Below are 14,818 nucleotides of genomic sequence, written 5' to 3' on the forward strand. Positions count from 1 at the left end.
AATTATTATTGCAACAGCTTACGTGCGTCTCGGTAATCTAAGTAAAAAAATACTTTTCTACGCTGGCAAGACGAGCTACTAGTTAGAATAGCGTATTAAATAAGAGTTTGATGAAATAATGACCATATTCTATGCAAATCAAATAAAAAAATGTTTTCATAGCGCCATCGTTAACAGTAATTCCGATTTCTTATCGTTTGTGAGAAAACTGGCATTTGGATGCCGTCGTTTCTACACTTAATCTCACCAATCAAGTTTTCCTGATCTCTCCTACCGAGGTACGACAGGTACATATAGTGGTGTATTTTCGAAATAATCGCAAAACAGACCTGCCTCTAATTTATTCAGGGGATTTAATTTATTTTGAATTCATTAAAATCCTTAATTTGACCTTCACACCGTGAGTGATTCACAGCCCACTTCCTCCGATGATGATAAAGTCTTGAAGTGGGAAGCCAGTAAAGAATTCTATTTTTATCTCCACCCGAAGGAATTGAATTTATAAAAAGAATATGTTTGTGGTTCTCGTCCGTGGCTATTTTGAGGTGACGGTTCTCAACTGATGTGGGAATGGGAATATTGGGATAAAAAGAAATATGGTATGGTATAGGAATGAAGGGATACCAAATAACTGTGGAGAAATTATGAGTGGGGATAAAAATACGACAAAAGTGATGTAAAAAGTTGCAAATTACACAAAAAGTAAATATGAGAAGAAAAAGAAAATTATGGATGAAAATTAGACGAGAAGAATAGACATATAGACAAGAACGAAAATGGAAGAATGTAAATACAGAATTCGGTAGAAGAAAATACAAAGAATTGAATGAGAAAGTGAGGTGGGAAATTGATAGGACAAAATTATCGCGGAGGAAGTCGTAGTGCGAGGATATGTAAAGTTTACAAGAGGATAGGTGTAACTGGTCCACTGCAAAAGAAGGTAAAAGTTCTATCATGAAGTAAGAAGGGTAAATACAAACGACTGTGCCAAAAAATGAAAGATAATTTAGGAAAACTATTGATCCAAACATTGAAGGCATGAGGAAATGTAGAGAGAAAGAGAATATGACGTAGATGAAGAGCTACTTGATGGAGAGATAGGACAAAAAGTGAATTGAAATCAAATAAGGCCGTAGGGGTAGACAAAATTCCCACAGAACTACTTTTAAAGTTTAGGAAAAGGTGGGAGGAAAAGTTTTAATAGGGTATTTCAAGGCATTTATGAGAGAGGAATTTGACCGGAAGACTTGGTCAAATCAGTGTTAGTTGCTATTTCAAACAAGGTCAATGCTACATTATATCAGAATTACAGAAAAATACTCATATGTTTGATTTCGCACGAAGCTAAAGTGGTTCTCAAAATCACGAACAAGAAGATGAAGAAGATTACTAAGAGAACGATCAGTTTGGGTTCGGAAAGGGGAGAGGTATGTGTGATACCATAGCAGTAATGAGATCACTAACAGAGAGGGACATTGAGTGCAATCAGGATGTATTTGTTTGCTTCGGATATTTTGAGAAGAAATTCAATTGAGTAAATTAGGTTGAATCAATGGATAGATTGCGGAAAAGAGGAGTAGATTTGAAGGAAAGAAGATTTATTCACAATCTTTACGTCTCAGACTACTCAGGTGTGAGTGGAGGTTCGAGAGTCGGGATGGACAGAGTTAGGAAGAGGAGTAAGACTTGTAAGGAATTATCACCTTGGCAGTTCAGGTTACATGTGGAGGAAAGGAAAGGAGAGAAAAGAGACAGTGGAGGAACTGGAGATGGGAATGAAAGTAGGTCGGGAATTGATTAAACTAGGAAAGTTAGCGGATGATCAAGCTTTAGTTTGTCAGTCAGCCAAGGAGTTACAAACTCTGCTGAGTGAAGTGGAAAGTCAGTGCAATGGGTATGGGAATGCATGGAAAAAAGAAAATTGTATGCAGTTTTTGAGAAAGAGGTAAGCTAAGGTAAATATTAAAATAAGAGTTCATTGACAAGAGCAGGTGGAATGGCTTGCCTATCTCGGATGTGTTTACGGCCAAAATGGTCGAAGTAGTACGAACATAAGAAGGAGAATTGCTCCAAGTAAAGATGATTTCACAAGAAGGGAGTTTACGACAAGGACGTTGAGTAATGATGCTAAGGAAAAGCTCGCCAAACCTTTTTAATGGTGCGTGATTGGTGTTACGTGGAAACATGAACGTTTAAGCAAGATGATAGGCGTAGATTTTGGAGTCTTTGGAGACCAGACAGGGTGGGGAGGAGAATGGATTGTTTGGAGAAATCTAAAGGAGGCAGGAAAGATAGATGCAAAACATTTAGATTGACAATGGGACTTTGAAGACTGTGATAGATGAGATAACTATAGACAGACGAGATAGGGGTATTGGCAGGAATAGGATAGAGATGTTGGACACAATGAAGGGATGAAAGAACTATGCGGGATTGGAGAAGATCTAATTGTAGTGTTGGATGTCAGGTTGTGTTTTATTAGGAAAAGCAAGGGGAATTATCACTGTCCCGTGTATGTATCCCAAACCTATCAATAAAAATTATTTACCTATATTTGGGGAATGTTATATTAGCACGTCGTGACTTAAGATATAAACTTTATACGAAGCGTACTAAAGATACATGATGGAAATCCTCCAAGATCATTCATAAAAATCGAAAATGGTCACATTTCAAAGCAACGCTGGATGCTCCTCCACAAAAGTATTATGTATGGCCTCACGATGTAAATGTTAGTTGGTAAGAATAACGCAAAACTCAACGTACTGTGTGTTATATATTATTTATAAGTTCAATTTGGCCTATTAGCGCTTCCCAATTCGATTATGTATTCTCAGAGAAATAGTTTGTCATAATTGGTACTGACGGGTGCTTTTCAGATTTTATTGGAGGTCCAATGGAGACTGCACACGATACATTTGGTCACCTTTGTTGTTGTACTGATGAATAGTGTTGGAAAATTCATTCTGAACAGAGTTGAATATATGAATAAGAAGTTTTCAAGAATTCTGAGAAGATCTTATTTATTTTAGAAGCGTGCTCTCTGAAACTTATTTTTGATCAGTTCTCAGGTGCTAAATCATGAAACCAATATGCTTTGTCTGCTGATTTTTACCATAAACTAATTGGTTCTGTAGGTGCTGTTATGTCAACGTAATTACATTTATTGCACACAAGATATCAGTTTGTCGCGAGAACGACATTTGCATCTGGACCATTCACCCACCACTCTTCCGGTTGGTTTTCCTCCATCGCGAACAAAGTATGTGGAGTGAAATATTGAATTTTAGATTTTATTTTCAATTAAAAATAACACAGGAAGCCCTTTTTCTATTAACGTCATTTGATAGAATAATCTTAGGCCAACAAATAGACGAAACGTCATCAAAGTGACATTCACTTGGGCATTCCGGTGCAGCTTCCTTAAAGAACCTATGGTTTCCAGCATGTCTAAGAAGATTGAAGAATAAGGAAGAAACGCGTGCATTAAATCCAATCTAAACTACTACTGCCACTACTTTGAGAAGATCCATCAAATTTTGATGAGTAAATATGTCGTTAAAAATTAAAATATTAATATTATTTGCATTGGGTAGCTCTCGTACCATGTACGTTTTTTATAACGCGGTCTCTGTGATCCTACACCCTCCCTCCAGTCTTGAGGACCCGCTGGTTTCTCATTTGCAGAAGGGTTGTAGATAGAATTGGTCGGATGTGTTCGTGATTCATCCAAGAGGAAGGGTTTCCTATATGGATGAGATAACTTTCGATTTCGACTCGCCACGAGCTGAAGAAGTACGCAGTGCTCAAGGAAAAGGGAAGAAGATGCCGTGGGCAAAAGGGATCTGGGAATTTGGGAAGTGAAATTAATCCTTATAAGACATATTTGAGCTTCTTTTTCTGCTTCGTTTCTCCGCATTTTCTCCTCCTTGCGGACGCATTTTTGCGTTTCGTTCTTCAAACTTTTCATCCCGTTTTATTTTCCCATCGCGCGGATGACGGCGACGTATCCCGGCTTAAATAACTCGGAAAGGAAGGGAAAGGAGAACGGAGACTCTGCTGGGGATTGAGGAACTCGTTGGGAAGACAAAAATAAAAAGACATTCGGATTTTATTTATAGTGCTTTAATGGTGAGAACTCGCCATGTCGGAAACATCGAGTATATCGTATCAGAGTTGACAGAGAAGACACTGAGGGCAATCGCTCGCGTCGGACTTGCTGGGAAGAACCGACCCGTCGACACCCTGGACGTCGATGCCCTTCCAGGCGAGGATACCGGGATTGTCTTGGGATTGTTGGGGAAAAGGAAGGGAGAGGAAGGGTTCGGAGATGATAGAGGCTGCTGACGATCAAGGATCAACCATCTAGTACTTGATGGAGTATCCGTGCTGTTCGACGGGCTCAACCTCGGTCTCAACCCTGTATCCGGTTTGGTAGGCCACAGGGGCGGGGATGACGGCGGGGGCGGCGTAGGCGGTGGCGATGGGAGCGGCGATGGGGGCGGCGTAGGCCAGGGGGGCGTGGTGAGCGTAGGCGAAGGGGGTGGCGATGGGCAGGGTAGCTGCTGGGAGCAGTCCGGCGGAGGCAACGGCCACGAGGGCGGCGAGGACAACCTGCGAGGGAAGAGAGAAAAAGGGACAGAGAGGTCAATTTCCAGTTTTTCTTTGGTTTAATTCCGGCTGGACTATGCGTGGCAATTTTGATGCAAAATCTCTTATGTAATCTCTTCATAAAATTCCCATACATAGAGACAAAATTGATTCATCAAGACTGAAAGTTATAATTGTGTGCTTACAATATTACGGATCAACGACGTCACCTAAGTATATTCATGAGAAATACATAATCCGTAAAATTGGATAACAGTAATGGCGTAAACCAAGGAAATTTTGATGTGTTTGAGACGAGAGCGATATGAATAATTGCTAAATACTATTCAATGTTAGGGCATAGTTTGTTTATATTCATTAAAACGTTTCTTTCTCTACACCTTTTACATTTTTTATCGATAGTAAAAATTACGTAACGGTTCTTTGATAGTCAACAGCCCTAAGATCGCTTTTACTTTTTAAACCGAGAAAGAACTCAACAATTGCCGAACGCATGTGAGCCAAGGCTACATTTTTTTCTCCCTCGAGAGACGAGAAACACAAAATATCGGCGGATACTTTATAAATGATGGGAAATAATGAGATAAGTAGTGTAGTTCTAAATTGGCAAGCATTATATTTTGTTTTCTATTTGATTGTAACTACACCAGCGGTTTTAAATGATACTTTCTACCAATAAATACTGAATTACTCATCAAATGTTTGTTTAAAAAATGTAGAATCAGCTTCAGACACAGAAAGTTACATTTAAAATCGGTAGAGAACGCGAAGCAGCATAAAAATATAATTTTAATGGCAGATACATCTTTTACCAAAACTTTGACGACTAACCCAAAAAATTCAAGCACTATTACGACTGAATTAAATCTCTAATACCAAATAATGTGCTAACATAAAATTTATTATCTTTCATCAAAATTCCATCATTGGGGATCTTTCCTCCTTACTCATTATCAAACCGAAGTTCTTTTTTTTTCTAAAGGAAAAACGCGGTGAGGAAGTCATCTACGTTCACCCTACAGCTCTCCTCACGAGCGTTGCAGAATAAAAGGTTGATTCAATGGCATAGTTTATCCTTTTCCCCCTCAGGAATCCCATATATTTTCACATCAATAACAATAATTTGAAAAAATTCATTCTAAACGAATTTCTTCTCACGTGAAAGCAGACGTGGAAAGCCTATCAGGAGAATCGGAGGAACCACGCAGCCATCTTGGAAGATTCTCGAAATTATCTCAAGAGGGAGTGTATCTTTGGTATCCGTTACCTATTAAATTCGTTATCAAGATTGTGATGAAAATAACACTTTTTTAGCGGTTTTTCTTGTTTATATTCATATATGCGCATTGATATCCGTTCCTATGGTCTCCAAACGGTAGTCCCGGTACATGAAATACTAGTGTAAAGCTACAAAACTGATTTATACTAAAACTACTGTGATATCATTGCCAATATTTTAAACTAATTTCAAATGCATGTCTCAGGGAAAATCGGGAAAAAATGAATTGCTATTGAGTTTCAAAATGGTGACGAGAATGTATTTGTCCTATGCATAGAACGTACTTTTTCTCCGTAAAGCTAGTAGGAATTTCGAAGGATATTGAAGGGATGCTCCTACATACTTAATTGCAAACCACTACTCAGTTGTATTGTCCATTAATCCATTAATCGATTCTACTCGAACATAGGATACCTGGCGTCCTTTAGATACAATGGTATGATGATTTGAAAAATTCGTGCGAGCCCTATATTATTTTTGAGAAATTTACATGATGGAGAAAATGAGTTGCTATATTACAACGTAAAAAGATGAAAAAAAGACGAATACTTCCCACTACATGGTAGACGTTGATGATTAAACTTTCAATGATGCGTCAATCTCTGATCGAAAATTAATCTCCAGGCATTAAACCTTTAGGTAAGTGCAAATTTGAGTAGATTTCTTGTAGTAAATAACATATATCGATGACAAATATCCAAGAATGTCAGGATTTTAACCTTCAACTGATTCTCACATTTATGTAATGGTGATTCCAATTTACAGCTATTCATGTGAATATTACGAATATTAAACATGTTCTAGATTTCCTCATTCATTATTTTAAACTATGAAGTTACTTTTCTAGTTTAAATTGGTCGTTGGCGTTCTTCAAATTAGCAAATGGATGAAATTGTTGCTGTGATCAAACTATAAATCATTCCATTTTTTATATATCAGATTTTACAAAAATCAATACCTTCATTTTTCAGTGAATCACATTTTAATTTATACCGTCAAGACTTCGGCACGAGAAATTAATAACTGGCGTTATTTTTTGAACCCTGGTCAAGAGTTAAAGTCTCCAAAATTCAAACCGAGACCTCGTAATCGTCATCTCCGTTAAGGCAAGTAGGTTTACGCCAAAGACAATTATCGCTTCAAGAATACTCTCCAAATCTCCGATCAAATTTTTGAACGCTTCCAAAAATAAATAATAATGCTATCAACCATAAGGTTAAATATGTGCGCATATAACTTTTAAAACTATGGATATATGTGAACACTTACGAGCTTGTACATGTTGAAGGTTGAGGTGAGGACTGCTGCTTTGTGCTGTCTAACAGGTGCTGGATTGCGAATGATGCCTTTTTGCACGTGGTGACATTGCTTATATACCGGCTCCTCGGTCCAGGGCGGAAGACGGAATAGCCGGAGGTGAAGAGGGAGAGGGAGGGGAGGAGGAGGGAGGGTGGGTGGGTTGAGGGGAAGTAGTTGGGAGGGAGGGGACTGATTGCCGACGGCGGAAGGTTGAAAAGGGGTGGGTAGGAAATGGTCGCGGCGTCAGAGAGTGAGAGGGAATGGGGTGGGGATGGGGTGGGGGGTGGGAGAGAGAGAGAGAGAGAGAGGAGGAGAGGAGAGATTTTGGCGGTGAGCGAGTTTCTATAGGGACGAGACAGCCAACCACGGCGGACGCTCCGGCTTAGATGTCGGGCGTGGTCAGAACGGAGCCAATGCGATATTCCCACGCGCTGCCATCCCGGGAACGAAAACACGGCGTACGGATTATTATTACATTCTAAGCAAACGTCAAATTTACCGCACGAGGGCGAGGACATCCTTGCGCTCGAATACTTAATTAGGGGTGGACGACGCTTATTTCCTCCGAAAGGTTTTTTTTATGCGACAAAGAAAAAACATGTATGAAAACCAGCAAGGATTTACCTCAAAGAACGGTTAATATATATTTTTTTCTTCCCTGGATAAGTCGACGATAAATTTCACCTTCACCTTAATAAACAAGTGATCTCCCTTCCCTCCCCCCCCCATCTCCCCTCCACATCCTATTTTAAAAAGTTGCCTACAAAACGTCTGTATCCTATGCGAAATAGCGCTGTCCCTAGGATGGTAGAACTTACTGGAAAATTTATGACCATGGCTTTCATATTTGCATATTAGAATGGACGGAATATTTCGCGCAGCGTAATAGATCCTCAAATGGGAGAGCGAAAGTTTAAATCTTGGTATACTCAAAACTATTCCAAATATTACTCTTAGGGTTCCTGACTAAATAGATACAACATATTTCCGAATCGCGCATTAAAATAAATTGTTCTTTAGTCCTGTATACTTTTATACACAGAACTACCTATAGTGGTTTAATCTTACACAGTAATATTATTTGCTGTACGATCATCCGCTTTCTACAAAGCATGGCACAAACGACTCTCGGTAGATTCACTCGTTTATGCTTGACTTATACATACGCCCCTTTCTTCTTCTTTTCATCCATTTTACAGAAAGTTAAACTCTCTGTTTTACGTCTGCAAAATTTTGTAGTACAGTCAATCAAATAATTTGCATTCTCTTCACCTATTTTTATTATCTTCTGGTGAATTAATTGACTCTATACTTTCCTTCTTCTCCACTGAAAGGAACGGATTCTTGAATGGAACCCGTTCTTCATAAACTCCCGGAATGAGATATGAAGTCTCGTGTTTTACTAAGGGGAAGTCAGGATTTAGGGTCATAACAGCCCACCCATTTTTTGGGGGCGGGGAGGGGGGAGGGTGTTAATTTATAAGGGTTCTAGAATATAACAAGGATACATACGAAATAGATCTTGATGGATTAATTGGTGCTTTGGAGCACGAGGAGCGTTAGAATCATATTTAAAATTTCATTTGAACTTGGGTAAATATTGCAACGCCCAGTAGGGCTATAACACGACTTAGATAGTGCTCAGCAACTATTCCATATCTGGTGTGGTAGAATAATCATTAATAAAAGTTAAACGCGATGTATTGCCCTTGTCTGTTAATATGCGGTTTGCAAATTCCAGTTCTGCTGTAACTCTGTTCATTTTTCCGTTGAACTTCATCACATTTATGAAGAAAATTTTTGAATATGTTGAGTAAGGACGCTAATTAAAGAATAGTGAATACTTTTATATGGAGCGTGGTTTTGTTCTGCACGGAAATATCCTTGTGGAATAAGGAATGGATTGGAGGTTTTTGAAATGATAATTGTGTGGGGAAGGATTAAAAACTTGAAATTGACAGAAAGGAAAACAAATGAATATGTACTAGCCGTGGTGAAATGGTAGAATTGTTAAGAGAAATTCAAAGGAGGCAGGAAAATTGGATACAAGCAGGGTTTGGTTTGGCTATGGGATATTGAGGACTGCGATTGAAGGGAGGACGTTGGGAATTTGGATTATTATTTTGCTTTATTGTGAATTATTATTTATCGTTTTAGGTATATTCTGGATGGAAATTAACATAACACTCTTAAAAAACATTATAGTTAAACGTCTTTCAATTCCTCAGACATTCCACCTCCCCTCATTCCGTCCTACATGTCTTATTCCTCATCCCTCGTGCTCAGTTGCTCTTACTTTCCTTTCTTTTCCGTCCATTTTATCAAATGAGATAGCGGTAGTATAAGAATGAGGATAGATGTTGGCCAATATGAAGGGTTGTAGAATACATACAAAAAATTTAAGAAGGATTTGTCGTATTGTGTAATATAAGATTATTTCTCGTAAGGAGAACCTCAGAAATGTTCCGTTGTTCAGTCCGTGTCCATTCAAGACCTTACTTAAACTTAAAACTACCAAATAATAATATAAATCACTTTCGAATATACTTTTCTTCCCAGCGTAGATTCCCAGAAAATGAACAGCTACCTATTTTGCATAGTTTTACCTATCACGTTTTGGTACGACTGGCTATACTACCTTGTATAATGGTTTTTTAACTCGATTGAACAGAAAGAAGTCACAGGGAGCCAAATCAGGTGAATTCGGTGGCTGTTGGATGGTATTTGTTACATTTTTCGTCAAAAAATTACGAATAATGATAGCACTGTGCGACGGTGCGTTATCATGGTGCAAAATCCACGAGTTTTCTGCCCACATTTCTGGTCTCTTTCGGCGAATTGCTTCACGCAAACGTCTCATAATGCCCAAATAATACTCTTTGTTTACTGTCTGGCCTTCTGGCAAAAATTCATGATGCACTACACCGTTGTAATCCATGAAAACCGTCAGCATTGCCTTCTTTTTTGACTGAAAACGACGTGGTTTTTTTGGTCTCGGCTCATTTGGTGAACGCCATTCACTTGCCTGATGTCTGGATTGCGTGTCGTACTCATAAACCCACGTCTCGTCTCCAGTAATGATCCTTTTGATGAATGTGGGATCGGATTCAGCCTCGCAAATCATGTCTTTTGCGACGTCAACACGGTCTCTTTTTTTCATGAAATTGAGGTCTTTTGGCACCAACTTTGCTGCTACACGACGGAAACCCAAATCATTAACCACAATGTCTTGGGCGGATCCATAGGCAATGCTCAAGTCCTCCGCTATTTCTCTGATGGTTAATTTGCGGTTATTGACCAACATTTCTTTTACTTTATCAATTTTTTCACCGACTTTCGATGTCGATGGTCTGCCACTGCGTTCATCATCTTCGATTGACTCACGACCACTTCTGAACCGCTCGTGCCACTGGTAAACGACCGTTTTTTTTAGAGAATCGTTGCCGAAACACTTTTCCAACATTTCCAACGTCCGTGCGCCACTAAATCCGTTTTTTACGCAAAATTTAATACAAGTTCGTTGTTGCAAATTTAAATCCATTTCTGAAATTGTAAAAAATCGCCAACACACACAGAGATAGATGTACTCTTGGCTACGTAACTTTTGCAAATGTCAAGTTATGACACTAAGATTTAAAGGGAATATCAACAACAAATGTACCAATTTAACAAAAAAAAACAGAACTCAAATCGGAACGATGGGAGCGCCACACGGTGGTTATTCCGGGAACTTTTTGATCAAGGTAGTATGAGATGAAATAATAATTTCAATACACTTTTTGAATAAATTTTATTTATATATGACATGAATTGTCGTATTATTGTCTGACTAAATACATTGGACTCCTTTTGACGATAGTATGACGACTAATTCGCTTAGATGTTAAATAAAAACTGAAAAACGTTTACTATGTGGGCTATTGGCTGTGTATTGATCACACGCTAATATGGTGTGTTAGAAAATGTAATTCCTGAAACACGCCATCTTGTTTATCAGGAATGATAATTTTAAAGTTGTCGTTGCTACGGATAAAAATGGAAGGGTTAAAAAATCGATTAAGTAAACGAAGAAAATAGCTCTAATACGATCACAATCGCGGAAAAGAAAGGGGAAAAAACCATTTGCTGAGGACCCTAAGGATTGTAAACAAAGATTTTTAATATGATTTTCGTTTTGCAAACTTTGACAGTAAATTGTTATTTATTTACAAATGTCTGTCATAGATGTCACTATGAAAATGCTCGTATGTTCAATATTTTCAATAGTACTGGTGAGGGAGAATGTTTATGATATGTTTTTATTTAAAATGTGTGTGTGCGTTAATTTTTTAGGGTACTTTGAATATCGATCTCATCAATTTTACCCTGTGATAATTATCGATCCATAGAGCCTCCTAATACGATTTTTACATCCTTCGTTTCTTTCCCAGATGCGCACTCTTCACGTCTTCTGTCTGTAGTTTTTTGTATAAACATTTTTATCAGAGTAACTTCCATTCCATGTGTCTCTCCCCACTTTCAACCATGATGCATCCCAGAAGCAATTTGATGGGTTTAGGACCAGGGGAATTTCCCGCTTGGGGTCGTCAAAATAACTCTGGTCTATCTCGATTTGGTTCGATATTCGTCAGAGTTGGTGTTCAAAGTCGAAACCTCAAGCTGCAAGCCCCTTAAACACCCTTTACTGTATTTAAGGATTAAGAATCCTGCTTTGGGCGAGAATAACTGATATACAGTGGATAGTATTGAGTGCCGAGTAAAAAGTATTTAACTGCTTTCGTGATACATGAAAACACATCAGATACATTGTTTTTTTTGGTAATTTAAGTCTCAAAGAGTCCGAAATTTGGTTTTTCTCCTTTTTTTTCTAAAAATATAAAATAGGTCATAAAAATGAATGAAGTAATTCATAGAATTGTTAAAGTACTATGCCAACATTAGATAATAGATTTAATACCATCGTATCATTAGATAAATCTACTAAATTGTTTAGCGAATACATTTGACAAAAAAGGGAAGATGTAAAAGTATAATCAAATCGAAATGTTTTACCTGCTCATAATACTATATACCAATAAAAATTAAAAAAAAACTTATATGCGTTTACACGTAAAGCACTTTAAAATTATACCAATATTCTTAATAAAATAAAATTTGCAATGGTTAAATAATGAAAATAAATAAGGGCACTCGTTCACTGGCTTATGTTTTTATTTCTGTCAGACAATAAATACAACCGCATTTATGGTTAAGCAAATAAATGGGATGGTCATTATTGTTTAACATGTCAAGCAAATTTAAATTTACCTGAGATGAATGATGATGAAGGGATGAATTTTAAAATTAATAATGTACGGTCATTAATGAAAAAAACCTTGTGCTATTTCAAATTGGTGTAATTTAGGTTATATTGATATGATAAAATCTTCAGGACCATGAATGGCGTTTAGTAATCTTCCCAGGAATCGATTGAAGGAATCAAATATCTTCATAATTTAGAAATGTTTGTGCAGCTACATGGGCGATAATAGATGTCAGCCCGAGTGAAGTACGAAATAATTCTTGCAAAAAGGAATATTTTGAATAAATCAGGAGATCAGGCTCGATCAGGTATATGACACAAATGAGAATGGAGTTTTAAATTGACAGGATGCTTTAAGATGCTTTAAGACTGTTTCATTATGTCGATAATAGTTTCAATAACTGAAACTCAGTAATTAAACTCGGGAAACTCTTTAATTGGTTCCGTTTTATAATATTTACACACAGTCATCATTTAATCGTCGTAAAATTTTAATTCGAGAGAATGGAAAATACTTTTCTTCATGTTGATGCTGTGAAGAAGTTCAACCAAGCGACCATATTTTCCTTTTAAATTGAAAAATCCCCCTTATAAGTATTCATATATTTGAATCTTATTTCAGGAAATAATTTATTGAAGAAGATATCAATTTTATTCACTTTTGTCTTACTGAAATCAGCGGCCATTTTCGCCGTTATTTTTGTGTTCATATCCAATTTCAGGAAGAACGTAGCAGTCCATTGAGTAGAACGCTGAGCTACTAATCAGAAGGCCCAGGAGAACGTATTAGTCCAAGGGTAGAGCGTTGAACTACTGCTGACCGTCCTGATGGGCCTACGTTCGATTCCCGGGCTAGACACTCTGGGAACCTGCAGCTCCACCCAAGCTAAAGTGATTTTTCGGGTACCAGATCTTCCTGGGAAACCATTACCGGCACAGGGAAAGGAACTGGTCCACCTACCCTGGTATACGAATTACACACGCCGTCGGGCTTAGTACTGGGTGAACTCTACCATCACCTACTAAACCGACCTTCGGGTTGATTACTATGTTTATGGTTTATCCAATTAGAACATGGACGGTTAAAAAAGAAAGATGAAAAGTAATTAAAATTTCGAAAAATCGCTCTGGAAAATAATATTTTAGGTTTTATTCTCTTATTTATTGAAAGATTAAGAATCGAGGAGGGGATGATGAGAAGAAGAAAAATGCCGAAAGGAATCGGAAAAGAGAAACATGTCTTAGTTGGGGTACTTTTTATGGCGGCATTGCTTGCTGAGTAGAAGATATCACTGAAGGAAGGAGAAGATGGCGAAGAAAAAGGATATGGAATGCTTGAGGGTAGTAAAAAAATTGCAGATGTTACGGATAAGTAAAAGAAGATGCTCAAGACATCCAGGACTATGGAGGACATCCAGTTTAAACCTGTCGTAAGACAGGTCCACCTGAAAGAGATCTAATTCCAAAGTGTTATGACCAAATGTCCCTTAAAGCTTCGATCGTTACGTTTCTGAGAGGATAAAAAGGTTGGGAATTAGTAAAAAAATGTTTCAAAGAACTAACAAAAAATAGTTGGCTTGTTTGCAATTGGAGGCACATAAAATTTGGCAATAATACATTTGTGGCCGCGAAATACTAAAGAGGGTTCTTGCGAGATAAAAAGTGAAACTTACCTCCTACAACATTCTATGACTTAGTGACGCTTCAGTACTTTTGTGATCTCCTATTTATTTCAGCATATTACAGCACCCCTTACTTATTGGATATAAGCAACCACCAACACGAGTTAACGTAATATTTTCCGTCCGCGATTTATTTTTCCCGTTTGATTCAATTCATTTGTTTTACGTCAGTCTTTGCTTCTAATGTTCATCCATGTGCAATAATGGGACTTTTTAAGATTTACTACTCGCATCGTTGCATAAGATTCAATACTATTTTGTTTCAAAAAACTAGAGGATCGATTTAAAAAGCTGAAAAGCAATAGAATTTAGTTTAATGGAATTTGTAAAACTATTTTAAAATATACAGCTACCATTTCCAGTTATCAATCACAGTCATTAATCCGAAGGTCGGTTCGATATAAGAGGTTAAAGTTCATCCAGTAATAAACCCAACGGCGTGTGTACTTCGCATTTTAGCAGGGTAACAAGTGGATTAGTTCCCATCCCATGGTCTTCCAGAAAAAAGATCTGGTACCCGAGACATCACACAGCTTGGGTTAAGCCGCTATAGGCTAGTGGTGTCCCCGGGAATCGAACCTTGCCCTCTGGTCAATAAAACAGACACTCTACCCACTGGACAACTACGGCCTTTAGTTACCGTGA

General features: G+C 37.9%; 1 protein-coding gene across 1 annotated transcript; it reads right to left on the bottom strand.

Moving 5' to 3' along the window:
* Positions 1–4,109: 4,109 nt before the first annotated feature.
* LOC139700650 (cuticle protein 21-like) lies at positions 4,110–7,291 on the bottom strand. The gene is made up of 2 exons (XM_071599116.1): positions 7,160–7,291; positions 4,110–4,614 (listed from the first exon to the last, which is right to left on the bottom strand). Exons 1-2 carry the CDS (start codon positions 7,169–7,171, stop codon positions 4,366–4,368), a joined length of 261 nt encoding a protein of 86 aa, XP_071455217.1. The 5' UTR covers positions 7,172–7,291; the 3' UTR covers positions 4,110–4,365.
* Between the last annotated feature and the right edge of the window lie 7,527 nt (positions 7,292–14,818).

This window comes from Hetaerina americana, unplaced genomic scaffold (assembly GCF_022747635.1).
Source record: "Hetaerina americana unplaced genomic scaffold, ioHetAmer1.1.p SCAF_1, whole genome shotgun sequence".
In the NCBI taxonomy this organism is placed as follows: Eukaryota; Metazoa; Arthropoda; class Insecta; order Odonata; family Calopterygidae; genus Hetaerina; species Hetaerina americana.